The sequence below is a fragment of the Hyla sarda genome, chromosome 4, assembly GCF_029499605.1.
Source record: "Hyla sarda isolate aHylSar1 chromosome 4, aHylSar1.hap1, whole genome shotgun sequence".
Lineage (NCBI taxonomy): Eukaryota > Metazoa > Chordata > Amphibia > Anura > Hylidae > Hyla > Hyla sarda.
This window is the reverse complement of record NC_079192.1, coordinates 98,153,230-98,167,299: the sequence shown is the minus strand read 5'-3', so window position 1 is coordinate 98,167,299 and position 14,070 is coordinate 98,153,230. Positions and strand designations below refer to the sequence as shown.

Below are 14,070 nucleotides of genomic sequence, written 5' to 3'. Positions count from 1 at the left end.
ATTGAGAAAAGTCAGGAGACTCCATACACATTAGATAGTTGACCACTCCAAGTGAATACAACAGATTCAGCTGATATTTGCATAATGCAGTGTTTCCCAACCAGGGTTCCTCCAGCTGTTTCAAAACTACAACTCCCAGCATGCCCGGACAGCCAAAGGCTGTCCGGGCATGCTGGGAGTTGTAGATTTGCAACAGCCGGAGGCACTCTGGTTGGGAAACGCTGACATAATGTGTATGGCCAGCTATAGTTGTGCTACACATATGGATCCTTATGGATCGATCCAAACTGGGTGCAGGGGTGAACAAATATAAACAATCAATTCCCCAATTGCTTTAACACTGCAGCAGTCAAATTGCACTTTTGCACTTTCCAAATGATTTTATAAGAAAGAAGTGACAATGATGTCTAGATATTAGGGATCGACCGATTATCACGATTTTTGGCATTATCGGTATCGGCAATTACCTTGCAGATAAGCCGATAATGCACTGCCCCCCAACCCCCCCCCACCGCGACCCCGTTTTGCAACAGCTGGAGACACCCCTAGGCACGGTGCGGCGCGGCGAGCGGTGGAGGTGGCGGCCTATGGCACCGCAAAAGCCACTGCAGTGCATTGATTTAAAGCGCCCGCTTTAAATCAATGATCTGCAGCAGTGTCGCAGGTGGATAAATAGCCGTCAACTTATACCGGAATATCGGTATAAGTTATCGGCTATCGGCCCTAACCTCCCCAGATGGTATCGGCCCTAAAAAAACGATATCGGTCGATCCCTAGTCTAAATAAATGACTTGTGACAGTGACACAGTCTGCTTGTATAAAGGCATAAGATGAAGGAAATGCCTTACCTTATCAGCAGATGCCCCAGTTAAAACAAAGGTAGAGAAAACTGGAAGCGGATAATTACTGTTGGACGGCCAGCATTCTATTGTCGCCCCCATGGGCAAGCAGAAGAGAGGCACAGACTCTGGCAAAGGAAAGGACTCATAATCCTCTTCTGGATATCTGCATATTAAACCTGTACAAACAGAAATGTGTTCATTATTATAACAGCTTTATTACCAATTCACAACAACCAGTCTGCTATTAAGACTATTGGTGGTGAACCATCTGTCTATAGTTACACACTGCTTTGGAGAGATAGCTGCTGCACCCAAGGGTCCGTTCACACTGAGGAATTCAAGAGGAATTTACTCAAGTAATCCCTCTTGAATTCTTCGCTCAGAAATAATTAACATCTGTTTTTGCCATTGACTTCAATGTATTTTACTCTGCACTGTCCACACTACGTAAATTCCGCTCCGGTAGAAGAAAGAACATGTTCATTCTTTTAGCGGAATACGCGAGCAGAAGTCCATTGAAGTCAATGGCAAAAAAAATTTTTTGACATTCCGCGCGAAAAAAAAAAAAGGAAATTTTAATTGGTGGTCGTAGTCCCAAAAAATAAAGTTTCATCCTATATTCTGCACGGAAAATCTGCATGGAATTCTGCGTCAATTCCGTACCGGAAAAAAAAAAAAAAAAAAAAGAAAGGAAATTACACTGTTGAATTTTTACGCGAGAATTCCTCTCCAATTCCTCAGTGTGAACATACCCTAAGAGACTGGGGACAATGGGTACGTTAGCCGGAGTTTATGGAAGTCTGCAGATGTGTTTTTACTACTTCATACAGCATGGTTTCCCAACCAGGGCGCCTCAAGCTGTTACAAAACTACAACTCCCAGCATGCCCGGACAGCCAAAAGGCTGACATACAGCACGGCAGATGCATCTTTACAGGACCTTGTAAAGTTGGTAAAACAACCTACCTGTTAAAGGGGTACTGCCGTGGAAAACTTTTTTTTTTTTTTTAAATCAACTGGTGCCAGAAAGTTAACCAGATTTGTAAATTACTTCTATTAAAAAATCCCAATCCTTCCAGTACTTTTTAGGGGCTATATACTACAGAGGAAATGCTTATCTTTCTAGATTTCTCTGATGTCATGACCACAGTGCTCTCTGCTGACCTCTGCTGTCCAATTTAGGAACTGTCCAGAGCAGCATATGTTTGCTATGGGGATTTTCTCCTACTCTGGACAGTTCCTAAAATGGACAGAGATGTCAGCAGAGAGCACTGTGGTCGTGACATCAGAGAAATTTAAAAAGATAAACATTTCCTCTGTAGTATACAGCCCCTAAAAAGTAGTGGAAGGATTAAGATTTTTTAATAGAAGTATTTTACAAATCTGTTTAAAGGGGTATTCCAGGCAAAAACTTTTTTTTTATATATCAACTGGCTCCGGAAAGTTAAACAGATTTGTAAATTACTTCTATTAAAAAATCTTAATCCTTCCAATAGTTATTAGCTTCTGAAGTTGAGTTGCTGTTTTCTGTCTAACTGCTTTCTGATGACTCACGTCCCGGGAGCTGTCCAGCTCCTATGGGGATATTCTCCCATCATGCACAGCTCCCGGGACGTGACATCATCATTGAGCAGTTAGACCGAAAACTTCAGAAGCTAATAACTATTGGAAGGATTAAGATTTTTTAATAGAAGTAATTTACAAATCTGTTTAACTTTCCGGAGCCAGTTGATATATAAAAATAAGTTTTTGCCTGGAATACCCCTTTAACTTTCTGGCACATAATGATATATATAGTTTTTTTTTTAAGTTTTCCACGGGAGTACCCCTTTAAGAATTCATATGACTATATATAAGATCTGTTAATATGAAGGCAGACCCCACTGTGACGATCATCCTTTTGTCATGCAGATTGGTGCAACATAAAACAATATCCTATATCCAATATTCTGTCAAATCAGATGGAATCTCCAAATGGAGGCATGTGAATACACCCATTGTTGTTTCGCCTTTTGGAAACCAATATGGCTGCAATTTAATCTCCTTTTAGAGCTTTTTCAAGCTCCAGAAAGATGATAAAGAAAGTTTTTAATGATAAGGGCCTCTCTCTAGTATCTTTGCAAGGCTATACACATATATTACTCCAAGGTTTCCCCACTATAGTGCCTCCAGCTGTTACAAAACTACAACTCCCAGCATGCCCGGACAGCCAACGGCTGTCCGGGCATGCTGGGAGTTGTAGTTTTGCAACAGCTGGATGCACCCTAGTTGGGAAACACTGTATTAGTCAGACCTCCAGAAAAGCTGCGTGACAATTCCTGCTGGTTATTCCCTAAAAATAATCCTATACTTTGAAACCAGTTAACTAGTATGTAAGAAATGCATGAATAAATACATCTCCTTATATATAATCTCATATAATCTGTGCATTTATAAAGACGTCGCACTGAAATGACAGCCGAGTATCTCAGAAGCAATCAGGGCTAATAAGAAAAGCATTCACCGCATCCCGGAGTCCCCTCATTTACAGTAACAATAGGCTTTATCTCCAGATAGGAAAATGCCTTGACATCTACTTGGCTAACAGGGTAATTGGTGTTTAGTGCCTCCAGAATGCGCTTACCATTGTCATCAACAAAATACTTCATTGGCAAAGGCACAAAACCAAAATGAAGGGTTTCACAACTTTTTCTCACGGACAGACACCAACTACCCACTTAGTCATCATGTATTATATAAACATTGGGTATTACACTTAAAGGGAAACTGTCAGCTTTCCCCCCCCCCTGCACTAACCAGCGGTACTGGCTGGTAGTGCGGGGGAAGCTGATCAGTTTGATCCTTACCGTGCCCGGATCCGCCACGCCGTTCGGCCGTAATCTTCTTTTTTCGGTGTATACTAATGAGGTGCTAACTGGCACCGGCCGGGCTAACTGGCACTCTGACCTCAGTGCTGGGCCGCAGCGCCGCCTAGCTCATCAATATTCCTCCCCTCCCTCTGCCTCTCCCTCTTCTCCCCGCTGTGTAATGAAGAGAGAGGGGAGGAATATTGATGAGCTGGGCGGTGCTGCGGCCAGCGGCACTGATGTCAGAGTGCCAGTTAGCACCTCATTAGCATATACCGAAAATAGAAGATTACAGCCGAACAGCGCGGCGGATCCGGGCATGGTATGCATCAAACTGATCAGCGTCCTCCGCACTACCAGCCAGTACTGCTGGTTAGTGCAGGGGAAGAAAGCTGACAGTTTTCCTTTAACACAATGAAAGGAACCACTCTCCAAGGAGATATTGGGAGAGATCTATCAAAACTAGAAAATAAAAAAGAGAAGCTGCCAACCAAATAGAAGCTCTTTTTTCAGTCTCTTTAAAGTAGCCGCTTATAATTTATTGTTTATACACATTCACTATTATTCAATGCTTGATACTGGGGATTGAAAAGATCTGGGGGGACATGCAGGAAAGAAAACTGAATAGAACATGCCTAGAGAGTTGTACTGAACCTACCATGCTGCCTACGCTATTTGGATAACTGCATTAAAGGGGTATTCCAGGCAAAAACTTTTTTTTATATATCAACTGGCTCCAGAAAGTTAAACAGATTTGTAAATTACTTCTATTAAAAAATCTTAATCCTTCCAATAGTTATTAGCTTTTGAATTTGAGTCGCTGTTTTCTGTCTAACTGATTTCTGATGAAGTCCCGGGAGCTGTGCAGCTCCTATGGGGATATTCTCCCATCATGCACAGCTCCCGGGACGTGACATCATCATTGAGCAGTTAGACAGAAAACTTAAGAAGCTAATAACTATTGGAAGGATTAAGATTTTTTTATAGAAGTAATTTACAAATCTAAAAAGGAAAAGAGTCTCAGCTCACCTGGGGCGTGCACGGCTACCTCCAACCAAAGTAGAAAAAAGTAGAAAAAGGCCAGCACGGCTGAATGAAATCTTCAAAGCTTTATTCACGAATCCTCGTTAAAAACCTTCATGGTGGCAGAAAGACACGGACATATACAAAAATAGAAATATTGCACATGGAAAAACAGTCCCAAACAAGGCTGACGCGTTTCAGGTTGCTATACCCTTACTCATAGCTCATAGCTATGAGTAAGGGTATAGCAACCTGAAACGCGTCAGCCTTGTTTGGGACTGTTTTTCCATGTGCAATATTTCTATTTTTGTATATGTCCGTGTCTTTCTGCCACCATGAAGGTTTTTAACGAGGATTCGTGAATAAAGCTTTGAAGATTTCATTCAGCCGTGCTGGCCTTTTTCTACTTTTTTCTAATTTACAAATCTGTTTAACTTTCCGGAGCCAGTTGATATATAAAAAAAAAGAGTTTTTTCCTGGAATATCCCTTTAAATGTGTTGTGTAGTAAACTGATCACCAATAAGGCCAGTGGTTTGCTCCAGTGTCATGTGCTTAGAGTACAAGGACATCATCCCAGCACTTCCAAAAGGGAGAAATCAGATGCGCAGCGAGCTAAGGGGTGAGTACAGTTTATTTGATCTTTTACCCCATTCCCTGCTCATATGCATTTTTCCAAGATAACGTCAGGATCAAGCAAGGCTCAGGGACTTGCTTGATCCTGACGTTATCTTGGAAAAACGCATAAAAGCAGGGAATGGGGTGAAAGATAAAATGTATATATATATCTAGAGGTCTGTATTTCAAAGTTTTATTTGTCTATATTAAAAACCAGATATGACTGCTCACCAACGGAGGTTTTACTGTCCACGTACAACTATGGTGTCAGCGTAAATCAGATGTGCATACAAGACCCTGCAGCCGCTCCTGGCATAGTAAACAGCAATCCAACACACAACTCCAAGATAACGTCAGGATCAAGCAAGGTGCTGGGACTCTTCAAAGGATTTATTACCCATAATCCAACGAGTTTCACGGTAACTCCGCTTCCTCAGATGCCTGATGAAGCGGAGTTACCGCAAAATGCATTGCTTTTTTTATTTTCTAGTTTTGATAGATCTCTCCCAATATCTCCCTGGAGAGTGGTTCCTTTCATTGTGTAAAGGGAAAACGGTCAGCTTTCTAGCCCCTAGCCCCCCCCCCCCCCCCCCCCCGCACTAATATATATATATTTTTTGACCTAGAGTGCTGTTGCAACTTTCTTTTTTGTACATTTTGTATTTGCCACAGCAGCGGGCACCTGTGTATTAGGTTGTTGTGCTGGCTATTTTTCCTTTTGTTTTTACTTTGTAAGTTGGGGTGTGTGGCACCCTCTTTAGCCGTGCACCCCACCCCTCTCAGACTGGAGGTGGTTTAGTCAATGGCTGATGCAACATGTCACACAGTCAGAGGCTATATGCACAGCAGAGGTGAGTTATCATGTTATGGTCCCATCCGATATGAGGCCACCTCCGCGTGGTGGATGGGGGGACACATTTTGATCAAAAAGTGCGCTAAGAGCCTCCATTTTTTGACCTAGAGTGCTGTTGCAACTTTCTTTTTTGTACATTTTGGATTTGCCACAGCAGCGGGCACCTGTGTATTAGGTTGTTGTGCTGGCTATTTTTCCTTTTGTGTCTAAGCAGGGCCCTTGCTATAGACCTTACTACACATTAAAAGCAATGTGCAATAATTAGGAATTATTAGTATTATGACTGGGTGTAAAAGTCAATTATATGAGTACATATCTGGTTTTTAATATATGCTTTACAAACATTATCACACTACAGAACGCTTGCTCCCTCTGTTTTAGTTCATATGCATTTTTGTCAAAGATTGTTAACTCCTTTACTACAACCCTACTACCACTTTAAAGGGTACAAGTGCATATTTTACAGCAGATTTGCTGCAGCAGATTGTGATACCCATTAAAGTCAATGGGCAGCAAAATCTGCAGCTAAAATACCCAAGAGTAAACATACCCTTGTATTGTATTGAAATTGACAACATGTAGAAGACCAACTTAGAAGTGTTGACTACTTACCAGCTTTATAAGATACTGCATTGGCTTTCACAACAGACTTCTTGTAACAGAGGTACACTGCTGATCCCCACTGAAAAAAAGAAGGAGACACTAAATCACGGCAAAAAAGACGTTCAGCACTGTCTCCTCTGCTATAAATAGCTGCGCTTACCTCATCAATAAATCAGGCTCGCACATTAATATATAGAAACCATTCTGTGGGGGCGGCAGCGGCTTAAAGGGGTATTCCAGGCAAAAACATTTTACCCCCTATCCAAAGGATAGGGGATAAGATGTCTGATCACGGGTGGGGGGGGAAGCACCGCTGGGACCCCCCGTGATCTCCCTGCAGCACCTGCATTCTATGCGGGAGCTGCGTCTCCAGTTTTGGAAACCTCCGAGTTTCCGGGACTGGGGACGCGACGTCACGCCACGTTCATCACGCCCCCTCCCATAGACATGAATGGAGGGGGTGTTAAACTAAGATCCAATCTACAGTATAATCTGTTACTTTTTATTAAGAATCTATAGCAGAAACATGTGGGCAAAAATTTTACTGTTACTTACTAAAGGTGTGAAACCGAATGGGGGTCACATGAAAGTAGAGCTCAGTTATTTTGTAGTATTTTATTTCTTACTCTACTGATGAGCAGAATACTATACCTGGTACAAGCTAATAGCTTCACTACCTAGACCATTGTTTCCCAAGCGGGTGCCTCCAGCTGTTGCAAAACTACAACTCCAAGCATGCCCAGACAGCCTTCGGCTGTCTGGGCATGCTGGGAGTTGTAGTTTTGCAACAGCTGGAGGCACCCCGGTTGGGAAACACTAATCTAGACAGAAAGGAAGGCCCCATTCATATAGGGTTCAGAATCACCATCCACAAGCAAACAAATAAATTATAATTTCCTTGTTTCATTTCTCTATGGTTAAGTTAATGGGAATTAATAGGACAAAGGATTAATAGTAAGAAGTAGGCTTGTGCACACAACATATTTTTACATGAACTACAGTGAGGAATTGGCACATATTCCTTCCTGAAATCCATGTCAATATCACCCTCAAACCGAAACTCATAGTTTTAACACTAGAAACCACATTTTCTATCTATGCAGCAAAGTATTTTCTGTGTGTCAGCCTTGACTATCCAGGATGTGGATCGGCCACGCTTACAGGGGTTATCCATGAAGTTTTTATTTTTTTTTTATTTTTTTTTTTATCAACTGGCTCCAGAAAGTTAAAGGGTACCTCTCATCAAAAAAAAACTTTTGATATATTATAGATTAATGTATGCAGAATAACTTTACAATTGCATGTTATTAAAAAATATGCTTCTTTCTATTTAATTTTCCACTTTGAAGAAATGACCACTAGGGGTCTCCCTACCAGTCCTGGCAGCAAGCATTTCAGACTCATGCTGGAGTCCTAAACACTACGAGCTGCCAGTCTGCTTTGTTCACAAAGGAGAACACTCAGAGCTGCCAGCCTGCTTTGTTCACAGCCTGTTTGGCTGTGAACAAAGCAGGCTGGCAGCTCTGAGTGTTTAGGACTCCAGCATGAGTCAGAAATGCTTGCTGACAGAACTGATCGGGAAAAATACAATAGAAAGAAGCATATTTTTCATTAACATGCTATTGGAAAGTTATTCAACATTCATTAATCTAAAATATATCAAAATTTTATTTGATGAGAGGTACCCTTTAAACAGATTTGTAAATTACTTGTATTAAAAAAATATTAATCCTTCCAGTACTTATCAGCTGCTAAAGTTGAGTTGTTCTTTTATGTCTGACAACGGTGCTCTCTGCTGACACCTCTGTCTGTCTCAGGAACTGTCAAGAGCAGGAGAAGTTTGCTATGGGGATTTGCTGCTACTCTGGACAGTTCCTGAGACAGACAGAGGTGTCAGCAGAGAGCACTGTTGTCAGCCAGAAAAGAAAAACAAAACTTCAGCAGCTGATAAGTACTGGACGGATTAAGGTTTTTTGCTAGAAGTAATTTACAAATGTATTTAACTTTCTGGCACCAGTTGATTAAAAAAAAAAAGTTTTTTTTTCCTGAGTACCCCTTTACTCCTGAGTACCCCTTTACTGAGTACCCATTCATTCATTAAAGGGGTATTCCAGAAAAAAAAACTTTTTTATATATATCAACTGGCTCCAGAAAGTTAAAGAGATTTGTAAATTACTTCTATTAAAAAATCTTAATCCTTTCAATACTTATGAGCTTCTGAAGTTAAGGTTGTTCTTTTCTGTCTAACTGCTCTCTGATGACACCTGTCTCGGGAAACGCCCATTTTAGAAGAGGTTTGCTATGGGGATTTTCTTTTAAACTGAACGGTTCTCGAGACAGGTGTCATCAGAGAGCACTTAGATAGAAAAGAACAACCTTAACTTCAGAAGCTCATAAGTACTGAAAGGATTAAGATTTTTTAATAGAAGTCATTTACAAATTTGTTTAACTTTCTGGAGTCAATTGATTTTATATATATATATATATATATATATATATATATATATATATATATTAATATATATATATATATATATATATATATATATATATATATATATAAAAGTGTTTTTCCTGGAATACCCCTTTAATTTATTCATTTAGTGGGAAAACTAAGGCCCTTATTACACTGAACATTTATTGGCTAAACGTTCATCGCCTGATCATGTCGTTTGACCTTTGCTTAAAAAAAACACAAAAATAAATAAAACATTTTAAATTGTTTTTCACCCCTTTAATGCTGAAAAGCTATATTCACATCAACAAGCACACAATAATCTGCACATACAGAGTGAACATCTACATAAGAAATTAATGGGTATGCCTTTGGATTTCTGATGCAGATTAGGGACAAAGTTTTCTGGCATAAAAAACATGTAGCGTGCACAGGGCTTAATAGTATACATAGCACTATGTGTAATAGGGTATTGAAGTAGTTGTCAGCCATGCAGGCTCAAGTAACCACCAGTGATCAGTAGCTATGCCTGAAGGAACAGGTCATATGGATAGGGCAATGTTTCCCAACCAGGGTGCCTCCAGCTGTTGCAAAACTACAACTTCAAGCATGCCCGGACAGCTGTTGGCTGTCTGGGCAAGCTGGGAGTTGTAGTTTTGCAACAGCTGGAGGCACCCTGTTTGGAAACACTGGGATAGGGTTAATGTAATGATATTTAATAAACCCTTACACCTAGCCACTGTGAGGAAAAGAAATGATGAATTTGAATAGTGTAAATAACCTTAGCAAAAAATCAAGACTGTTCAAAGCACAATTCTGAGTGACAGGACACAAGAAACTATTAAAGAGGTACTCTGGTGGAAAACTTTTTTTTTTCTTAAATGAACTGGTGCCAGAAAGTTAAAGGGGTATTCCAGGCAAAACCTTTTTTTATATATATCAACTGGCTCTGGAAAGTTAAACAGATTTGTAAATTACTTCTATTAAAAAATCTTAATCCTTCCAATAGTTATTAGCTTCTGAAGTTTTCTGTATAACTGCTCAATGATGATGTCACGTCCCAGGAGCTGTGCATGATGGGAGAATATCCCCACAGGAACTGCACAGCTCCCGGGACGTAAGTCATCAGAGAGTAGTTAGAAAGAAAACTACAACTCAACTTCAGAAGCTAATAACTATTGGAAGGATTAAGATTTTTTAATAGAAGTAATTTACAAATCTGTTTAACTTTCCGGAGCCAGTTGATATATAAAAAAAAGTTTTTGCCTGGAATACCCCTTTAAACAGATTTGTAAATGACTTCTATTAAAAAATCTTAATCTTATAGTACTTTTTAGCAGCTGTATGCTACTGAGGAAATTCTTCACTTTTTGAATCTCTTTTTTGTGTTGTCCACAGTGCTCTCTGCTGACACCTCTGTCCATGTCAGGAACTGTCCAGAGCAGCATAGGTTTGCTCTGGGGATTTTCTCCGGCTCTGGACAGTTCCTGATACGGGCATCAGGTGTCAGCAGAGAGCACTGTGGACAAGACAAAAAGGAAATTTAAAAAATAAAGATTTTCCTCTGTAGTATACAGCTGCTAAAAAGTACTGAAAGGATTAAGATTTTTTTAATAGAAGTAATTTACAAATCTTACAATGAAAAGAGGTAGCGTGCACTCGCCGCGGGTAAACAGCTGCAAGCCCGAGGTCCGGGATCACCACGACATAGACGGTAAGGGGCGCTCAGAGGCTATGCCGGCTGTTTCGGACGTAGGAATGTCCTTCCTCCGGCCGGAAGAAGGACGTTCCTACGTCCGAAACAGCCGGCGTAGCCTCTGAGCGCCCCTTACCGTCTCCGTCTATGTCGTGGTGATCCCGGACCTCAGGCCTGCAGCTGTTTACCCGCGGTGAGTGCACGCTACCTCTTTTCATTGTATTGTTTGATACTTTATCTAGTGTGTGCACCCCGCAGGTGCTGCGCTGTTACTTATCGGGTCCGGAGGTTGCCAGTGTACACCAGCGGTATCGTATATCTGAATGTTTAGCTGCATGGTGTGCTCTCTCCCTTTCTAGTGGCTTAAGGCTAATTTACAAATCTGTTTAACATTCTGGCACCAGTACATAAAAAAATAAAAATAAATTTCCACCGGAGTACCCCTTTAACAACCAATAATAAATGTAGATGTATCTAGTCTTACCATGCTGCTGTTAAGGTTCTTTTCCACCTTACAGAAGGTATGTGGCGGAGTCTCGCCTTTGCTGGGGATGATTATACAAATATCGGTCACAGCCAGGGTATTCTGGGTCATGTTTTCGGAGCCTCTTCGGTAGGTGATGTATGCTTTCTGCGAGGAAGTGCTACTACTTATATTGGCAGGACGTCCATGTGGTGTAGTCTGGATGATGTGACAACCCTGTTTCAGCCGCTCTTTCCATTCATACAGGACCCTGCAAAAGGAAACAGAGATTTATTGCTGATGGACGGCACTGGCAATCTCCTCTTGAAGTGAAGTCCAAGCTGATTTATGGGATTTTTGACAAAGCTAGTTGGCATCAAGCCTTCAAAAAGGTTGGCAGGCAACAGTTTCCTCAAGGTTATCCAGAGATGCCATCTCCTTACATAATGAAGGGCATGTTGTCTCGATTTCTTTTCACTGTTTTGCACCAGTGTGTCAGTATTTATATGCTAGGTCTGTGTTTCCCAAGCAGGGTGCCTCCAGCTGTTGCAAAACTACAACTCCCAGCATGCCCGGACAGCCAACGGCTGTCCGGGCATGCTGGGAGTTGTAGTTTTGCAACAGCTGGAGGCACCCTGCTTGGGAAACACTGTGCTAGGCGATAAGCCATTTACATCTATTTTGCATTACCGAATTATGACTACTGGTCAGTGCAGCAACACTTATTTTTAGACTCTGTCTGGCCACTTGTATTTTTAAGTGTATACATTAAAGCGTAGCTGTCAGATCTAACAAATTTTTATATATATATATATATATATATATATATATATATATATATATATACACATCACTCAGTACCTAATCCTGACCATGTACATCTAATTTTTATGTGTCTAGCACCTTTATTTATTTTTTTAATTTAGCTCACTAGTCTGAATTCCTCTCAAATGAGAGGGGGCGTGGCCTCACTGTGCAGGTCTCCGCCCCCTCCCTCAGTATGCTGTCTGCTCACATCTCCCCCAGCATTAGCAAAACTACAACTCCCAGCTTGTCCTCACTGACAGTAGCCGGACACAAGGTGACAGTGGTGGGATTTTTCCTCCAGCTGTGAGCCCTGCGCTCACAGCTGTCAATCAAGGAAGTGTGTCCATGACATAGGTGATGACGCATGGACACAGCAGGTCTAGTATGTGTCCAAGCAGGCGGGGGGGCAGTTGTTTGACTGGCTTTTTCACTATGAAATACTGAATTTTTTCTAATGAAAGCAATTGCAAAACCTATTGTTTTTTTGCATGCTTTACAACATATCAAAAGTTTTTGTATCTGACAGTGCCCATTTAAATGCTAAGTTTTAGGGGAGTCTCACTATAGGGATTTTTGTAATCCATTTATATTGGGATCTCTGGCTCATCTCTTGGGGTATTTGTGTCATTATGAACAGTCAAAGAGATACAAGTCTAAGCGGTTTGACCTCGCTCCTAAAGCCGCGTTGGTCGCGCACCTATCAGCCATGGAGGCACGGCTCACAACTCACGCACCTGCGATGGTCCAATCCTAACATAGCATTGAATACTATTTTGTACTATTATTCTGTTTTTATATAGACTGACTGGGCCTGTCCCAGATTGTGGTGTACTTTCTGCCTCTGAGTAGGAAACCCTGTGCCACATCCAATGCACAATTAGTCTGTATAACAGACTGATTCACTCCCCCAAAGGGGAACAGACCCCAATATAAGGGAAGCGATGCAACATTTTCTACAAATCCATTTGCACAGTGATAATCGGTCAACATGCACACGAGCAAGCATGGATAGTAACTGCTTACTATAAAGAGGTGTAGCAACTGGATGACCTGCAATGGAATACTTCAGTGTTTTCCAACCAGCGTGCCTCCAGCTGTTGCAAAACTACAACTCCCAGCATGCCCGGACAGCCAAAGGCTGTCCGGGCATGCTGGTTGTTGTAGTTTTGCAACAGCTGGAGGCACACTGGTTGGGAAACACTGGAGTACTCAATTGTTTAAACAAACAAAAATAATGATGGTATGTGGTATGTGATCATGAATGGTTTGACCATGTGACATTATTAAACAGTGACTAAACAATTATAAGGATTATTTCAATGATAACATTGTGCATCACTGTCTGTAGTAACTACCAATTAACTTACAACTTTCTCTGATGAATATTTACTCATGTATATGGGCCTTAAAGCAGCACTCCTGCAAAATATCTTAGAGTGAAGAGTGTGGATAATGTGAATAAGTCAAATAGCTGTACCGGTAATTCCCTCGGCAGAATCTTTATTTTTAAGACAGGAGTCAGTCCGGTTGTTGCACATTGTAACAGCACTCTGGGCTGGGCAAATCCCACAGCATCTGCTGAGCGGACTGGAAATCACTTTCATTTTTTTTTTTCTTATGGGACTGACATTGAGCGTCCCAGAGAAATGAACTGGAAAAGCGACTTCCAGTCCACACAGCAGATGCTTTGGGATTTGTTAGATCTGATGTGCAGTCCTATAGTCTATAGGTGGACTGACGGGGCTCCTGCCTTCAAGTAAGGCTGACAGAAAGGGATTAACTAGCACTGCTATGTTGCTTACTCTGCTTACTTACAGGGGAAAGAAAAGTGCTTTAACCCCTTAAGGACCAGGCCATTTTACACCTT

At 41.3% G+C, this 14,070-nt stretch overlaps 1 protein-coding gene across 5 annotated transcripts in view; it reads right to left on the bottom strand.

Moving 5' to 3' along the window:
* DENND4A (DENN domain containing 4A) overlaps positions 1 to 14,070 on the bottom strand; it is a 146,624-nt gene that overhangs the window by 71,667 nt on the left and 60,887 nt on the right. For all 5 annotated transcript variants that reach the window (XM_056571704.1, XM_056571701.1, XM_056571702.1 and 2 more), the window contains exons 3-5: positions 11,418 to 11,667; positions 6,792 to 6,861; positions 849 to 1,018 (exon numbers count right to left, since the gene is read on the bottom strand). In XM_056571704.1, coding sequence (XP_056427679.1) covers positions 849 to 1,018; positions 6,792 to 6,861; positions 11,418 to 11,667 — 490 coding nt within the window. The remainder of the gene's footprint in view (positions 1 to 848; positions 1,019 to 6,791; positions 6,862 to 11,417; positions 11,668 to 14,070) is intronic.